This window comes from Danaus plexippus, chromosome 31 (assembly GCF_018135715.1).
Source record: "Danaus plexippus chromosome 31, MEX_DaPlex, whole genome shotgun sequence".
Taxonomy (NCBI): Eukaryota; Metazoa; Arthropoda; class Insecta; order Lepidoptera; family Nymphalidae; genus Danaus; species Danaus plexippus.
In genome coordinates, this window is record NC_083558.1 from 1,311,254 (window position 1) to 1,318,760 (window position 7,507).

Genomic DNA, 7,507 nt, shown 5'->3' on the forward strand with positions numbered 1-7,507 from the left:
CCTATCAATTCGTAAAAGTCCTATCACTGAATCTATACATGAAATATATATATATTTTATAACATAAATGTCTTGTCAGATTCAAAGTCCTACGGTTTGTCCACTCGTCGCCCAACTTCAGAACTGCTGAGCCGATTTTAATGTTATTTTGATTTATATAGATAGTATTTATTAAGAGAAAACATTATTAATTTAAAATTCCAAGTAGCGATCGCCGGCTTGTTGAATATGCTCTACCCGGAAACTGACGCATGAGGAGCAATTATGACAGATTACAGGAAATCGGATGAACGCCCTGTATCAGGATATCAAAATATACTATCCGGGGTGCGAACCCGGGATAAATATATATAGTTTTCGGTTAGAGCATTATGCTGTCTCTACATGAGTTTATTCAAAATTATATCCGAAAGCCAATATATACAAAATTAGATAAAATATTAAATAAAAGGTTAATATATATATATATATATACCCAATGTCATTCTGTTATTGATGAAGCAATAATGTATAGACAAACTTTGACACAAAAGATTTTCTATATAAAAAAGTAAGACCTACATTTTCGGGTGTAATTCACGTTTTCTATTATCTTAACTACATGCTCCCGACGTTTCGGTTACTTTGCAGCAGCCGTGATCACGGGCTGACGAGATGAAAAATGATGTTGTATGTATTCTGAGGTAATCAAAGACGCAGTTCATCAGAAAGTATTAGTTCTGTTTAAACGATTTATCGGAAAAGTCTTAGATCTCATAACACATAAATGATCAAAGGGAAATAATGATTAGAGAAAATTCCTGTGTTAATTGATAATACAAACAAGATATATTTTGGAGGTGGTGGTGTAGCTGTGGTCAAGTTCCTGCAAGTCGAACATGGACTATCCCGACCGGGGAAGTACCCTCTCACAGAAGATCCCCGTGAAGTAGTCTTTAACGGCTGCGTTTCGTCCGATGAGTGAGAGAGGCGGTTGCTTTCTCTTTCCCACCCTTTCCTGCCAACTCCTTATTTCCTGTCCCTCTTCCTCAAAAATCAAGGTCAGCAACGCATCTGCAACATCTACATGTCCATGGACGACGGTGACTACCTTCCAAGCAGACCGTCTTCCCGTTTGCCACCTTTGTCATAATATACATAGAATTGCTTAAATTTAAGAAGCCTAAGTTACTCCTCATATTAGCATCACATCAAAATCGATCCAGCCGTTCCATGGATTAATCGAAACAAACAGAGGGACGAAAATTTGTAAAGAAAAATATATTTTTATTATTGCACCTTGTATACAAATATGCATTCCGTAAATAGCTGCAATCGTATATATATATATATATATATATATATATATATATATATATATATTATTTATCTGACGACATAACTATCTTTCGTGTTAACTGTCTTCTCGAATCCAGTAAAAACCAACACGATCTGGTTTAACTACGCACACAGTTACAACACGTAGTTATCCGCTAATAACTCAGTTAAAATAACTATCTTACGTAGCACCTACTAATGAAAAAATTTAACCTTTACACCGTATCTATTTTTTTAAACCTATTAATTTCTCCACGAACAATAATAAATATTAAAACTAAGAGATTTATTTGAAAACTTACATATATATTAAATATATTAGTCAATCGAAATAATCGTATAAAATCAATATAATTTTGTCATATATTCAAAAACATGTTTAATTTTCTACATATGTATTTGAGGTACAAAAAAGGAATTTAATAATAACACTATTGTTCAGTAAAATTAACAATAAAAAACATTTCTATTCTATACAATGAAAAATACAAGAATCATATAAAACGAAAATAATATATTTCTATTAAAAAGTAAAAAAACAAAACTTTCGTTTCACTCGCAAGTGACTTTCATTTCGTTAGTCGGGTTTAGATTAAATACAGTCTTCATACTAAACGGGATAGAGCGATCCCGGTTGATATTTGGGATGGAAAAAGCTCTTGTTATCCCAAAATATAAATCCTCATATATTCTATATAAAATAAACTAAACATATATCATTATATAATCTCAACACTAAGGCCATATTTAAATTTAAATTTAAACTAGGTATATTATTTAAATCGGCAATTTAAATTCCATTAAGGGACCTTGAAATCTGTGCATTTACCTGAGCATTACGTATTACTCCTAAAGCCTTTAGAAGGCCTTCATCTGACGTTTGACGTGACTGATGAAAAGCAAATTAGTTCTGATTTTCGATATAAATTATATGTATTGAAAATAGTTTTATTTATTTAAAACAAACATATCCGGGGCGAGACCGTTGTGTACATATATTAGACTTTAAGCACATACTAACTCACTCTTACTCCATCAGCTATCAGCCAGTTAGAATCCAATCAAAATTGGTCAGCCGTTTTAGACTGAAGCCGTAACAAACGGGCGGACAGAAGGACAATATATGGAATTTAATTTATATATATATATATATATATATATATATATATATATATATATATATATATATATATATATTATCTGGTCCTGGGCTATTATAACTATCACATAATATATCATTATATACATACAGAGACATACGGGATCTTTACCACAAGTTTTGCATCAACTACAGACGGAGCGTTTAAAGTTTTTCATACATAAATCTTAGCACGCGTTTCAATCAACGCAGGGTTATAATTGCAATACTAGGAACTCTAATTACGGAGTGTGTGCCGCGGACTTGTGGTAAACTTACAGTAAATATAAATACTTTTTACCAATTACCAATGGTAATCGTACTAATGAGTATGTGTGTTTGTTGCTCTTTCACGCAAAAACTACTTAACCGATTATGATGAAACATTTCTTTTATGTAGCTTAGACATCAGAATGGGACATAATATATAATGTATCTTCCGTCCGTGTAGTTCCCGGGAACACTTCATTACAGTCGTATAGTGTAAAGTAACGCGACACGCGATAGATGGCGCTGACGGTTGGCTCACAGATATATTATTAAACATACATTATAGTGTCGTAATTATATATAAAAAAGATATTTGTTCAACAACAATGAATAACAGGATTAGTTCATACGCAAAGAACGCGGTAGTGATACGGAGCGAACTAGTTTCTTAGATGGCGATGGACATACAGACATGTATATGGACACACATACTAACGAGCGCTGGAATTATATAACAACCATATGGGCTAGTATATAATATATTTAAATATAAGTAATTCTATTACAAAACATATATTATTTCTGAATAAAATCTAACGTATTTGAAGTTTTTTTTAATCACCTTATATATATTACTATTTACATTTGAATACTACATAACAATTGATGTTACTTACAAGTGATATCAGTTACGGAGATATATCAATTGAGGACAAACAAACAGGCCAGTTGATAGAGAGCGACGGTCTCCCTGAACCTTTATAGTAATTTAGAATCCAATTCCCATAATTCAGCATTATATCAACAAGGGAAAATTTATTTTTGTATATGTTTGTCTATCCGTTTGTTCCGGTACAGGCTCTGACTTTATCTCAGTGAAATAACTGAGATTTTTTTATAGCTTTTGAAACTACGTCACATCACCAAATATATTTGAATTATCACTCGGAAAAAAATCGCTGCGATAAATAAATAGTGACGTCTAAACTTACAGTGTTTACGTAAACGTGAACGCGTAGTGAGATGTAATTTTTGTCTCAAACGCAATTAAAAATGCTAATGGCCTTTGTTTTCAAACAGAATCGCTAAGAATCCTGACGGCCTTCATCCTAAAGGAAGTATACAGGGTGGTCTTAAAAAACCATATACAGAGTGTAGTAATCAATGCATTTTAAGTTTTAACCGACCGACAAAAGGATGTATATCTAAATTTGGTTTACACATTTAAATTATTTTTCTCCAACGGTCTATTTATTTATTAAGATGGAGGTAAAAATATTATTTATATATTAAATATTATATAATATTATATATTTTTTTTGGATTTCGACCATTTCTATGGCTTTCTATCAGTTTTCATCAACAAACTCAGCACATACAGTCTGTAGTTTATTTATACATCACACATGATCGTATCGTAAAACTGAATACTATCCGTATTGAGTTAAGAACTAGTACTAAGGGGAATAAATTTTAACTTTAAATAACGTATCGTGTTGTATATAAAACAATTTGTTACACATTAAAATCTATTACACCAAACAAATGAATACGAAAATTATAATTTAAAATATACATAAAAACGAAATATTTTTAAACATCTTACTAAATTTGTATTTGCTAAAACAGAACGCGTCTAAAACTCAGTTTCACAAAACAAAAGATTTTTAGATAAAACACTCTTGACTTGAAATAAATTGGCAATAGATATATATAATATATAATTAAAAAAAAAGTATTTTCCAAATCGATCCCGAGACTTGAGAGATATAATTTTTCAGTCATTTTAACAACTAAGTCATCATGGCCGTTCTCTCAACTTGTCAGCCAAAATTATCATTTGTCACATTTAAAAATCTTTGTGGTCCTAATTAATGGACGAAATCGCGTACGCGACATAGCACTTATCATTTAAAATCACGTACGAATACTTGAGAAAAAAATATATATATATGTATATATAAATATATACCTAAGTTATATGAATGACTAGAACGAAAGCAATTTTATGGGACAAAATACATTTGTTATAAGTAATTTTGCAAGTAATTTTGAAGGACACTGATATATAATTTTTGTTTAAACGAGAAATAAATTAATATTGTACTCAAATAAAACGAAATCTGTAAGAGAATCCGCGGTTTGTAACTAGTAAATAAAAATTAGATCCGCAAAAATCTTTTATTAAATTTTGTACACAACAAAATTAAAATTGAATGCCAACAAAACACCACTTAATTAATTTATAACAAATCCATGAAAATCTTCACGGAACACATTCGTATCTAGAGAGCGTAAAAGCAAAATTGCATTCCTTTACAATTTCTAAGCAATTATTAATAAGAAAATAATTTTCGTTAATTACCACTTATTAGATAAATCACTTAGGTTTTGTTTTAGTAGACGCGAGGTATTTTTAAATTTTATTTACTGTTTTAGAAGCCTTAATCTACATAATTCCCATAATGAAATTACTTACTTGGTCAACTTTAGGGTGGTCATGGGAACACGCGATATGGTTACTACTCGTTACCAATTCGTTCACGTATGTATCACACAGCACAGATTTCACCGCACATAACACACACATGGCAGCTATATACACAATTTTAAGAGACATTTCGATTAATAACAATATTGTTTACATTTTAATTGTAAAAATCCATGTTGAGCACATCCACCCTCAACGATCTACTAAGTGACACTAAATATAAAGTATTTTATAATCAATGGTAAGCGTTGCGAGTGAAGTTGCTTCACCAGCTGATGCCTCCGCCATTTTGTTTCTCAAACTCCATCTCTTTCTAACATTACGCTGTACACATATGCGTGAGAGAGCAAAATGATGATAACATCAAGATGACATTTCTCGTTTTAACATATAAATGACATTTTACACGACTATAAAATTATAATGAGAACAAAAGATGTATTAATATTTTAATAAAGCAGACATTATTCTTGGCTATATCAAACACATTTAACACATACAGTACACATGAAAGTCTTATTAGCGTATGTACATAATACGTGAACCTTCCGCTAGGTGACATCATTAGTAAACATAATTGCCTAATATATATTTATTTATCTATTAAATAAACAACAATGTCTTTGACTGTCGCTTTCAATTTGATCAGTTTAACCTTTAGTTACACATGTACTAAGCGAGGATTTGTAAACATGCTAAGATAATATAAACAAAATTATAGTATTCCTTTTTTATAAGATATTTTTTATCTGTGGTCAGCATATAGTGTTGAAGGATTAGAACGGATATAATATTTTAAGGAGAGCCTTTCCCCTATAACAAAGAGTCTAGAAGAATGAGATCTAAGATTTTCGAGAGTTTTATTCATTTAATTGAAACTAATATTTTTCGGATATACTACGCGGATTTTTATTATTTTTAAAAAACTACATAATCCCGACGTTTCGGTTACTTTTCAGCAACCGTGATCACGGGCAGACGAGGTGAGTTTTTAAAAATAATAAAAATCCGCGTAGTTTATCCGAAAAATATTAGTTTCATTTAAAAGTCTAGAAGAACGTTGGAGAACGTATCTTGACGGAAGCAGGAGTAACAGGCCTCAACTAATTTAATATATAATATACAGACATAGTCATTGGATTACCCAGTTACAAAATTGGTATTAACAAAACGTTGCGTTAAATCTAACTGAAATATTAAAGAAAGAAATGTTTATTGAAAAATAATAACTCGTCTACTAAGAAAAAAAAATTAATATAACGAAATCGTTAAGTCCAATGAGTCAGCTGATATCGTTATTCGCTAATATGGTTATAGCCTATGGCTTCGTTAGATCACACCCCATGAAGAACCCATGGCTTTTATGGGTTCCTTAGTAAATTAAACGTAAAAAATTAACGCAGAGTTGTTTTTTTTTTATATTTGTCATCAAAAAACTTCAACTATCTAAATTCTCAATTTGTAATTTTACTTTTTAAAATATCTCCAATATAATAAAATATTGAAATAGACGGATACACGGTAAAATGACAATTCTTACATCTGGTCTGCCCGTGATCACGGTAACCGTGCGTCGGGAGTATTTAACAATCAATGTGTTGGTGTAAGCTTACGACAAGTTTTTTTAAGTCACATTGAGTACGCAGATTTCCTGTTTTTAATTATAAATAAATAAAGTTATGAATGTAAAACTGAAAAGGATATTTAGTGCAGCGATAGTAACATTTGGTGAGTGAGCAGGTTAGAATTTTGTCTTGACTCGTGACTTTAGCTTATCAACTCATCTTTAGCAGTCTGTACCCTTCTTAAATACTATCATTGTTTTGTCGTATCAACGCTTTTAAAGTTTTAATCGATCGAAAGTTTTCTATTTCTTATTTGTAAAAAAAATACGTCTGGTTTTCCCGTATACAAAGGTCTTAATAATAGCTCAATATTTCACATCCGTGAAGGGTGCATAAATAAAGGGCTTTTCAAATACTTTATAAAGTACTTGTAATATAATTTTTTTTTTTTTTTAACTAAACAAATATTTTTTATGAACATAATATAATGTAAAACGCGATTACTTTTAATGTTCTCCAAGAAATTGTTTTAAATCAAAGTAGAAACAAAATAAAATTAAGAAAATTAAAATGATGATGTACATCATTAAACACATGTTTCATTATGGGTTGAGACATCTTAAGTATCATAATAGTAAGCTTACTCTAAGTTCACGTAGTTACTATATACGAAACGTTAACAAATTCACACATCAAAGCTTCCTCCTTCCTCATCAGCACAGCGAGGGATTGGAACAGTTTGCCTGCGTGTGTTTCCATCGAGTTATAATTTGGACGTCTTCAAGA

General features: G+C 30.8%; 1 protein-coding gene across 4 annotated transcripts in view; it reads right to left on the reverse strand.

The window, feature by feature from the left end:
• Positions 1 to 5,376, reverse strand: part of LOC116778382 (leishmanolysin-like peptidase) — a 50,559-nt gene extending 45,183 nt beyond the window's left edge. For 3 of the 4 annotated variants that reach the window (XM_061525746.1, XM_061525747.1, XM_061525745.1), the window contains exon 1: positions 5,145 to 5,376. In XM_061525746.1, coding sequence (XP_061381730.1) covers positions 5,145 to 5,285 — 141 coding nt within the window. In that variant the 5' untranslated portion in view covers positions 5,286 to 5,376. The remainder of the gene's footprint in view (positions 1 to 5,144) is intronic. The other variant, XM_061525744.1, reaches the window with a different exon arrangement.
• Between the last annotated feature and the right edge of the window lie 2,131 nt (positions 5,377 to 7,507).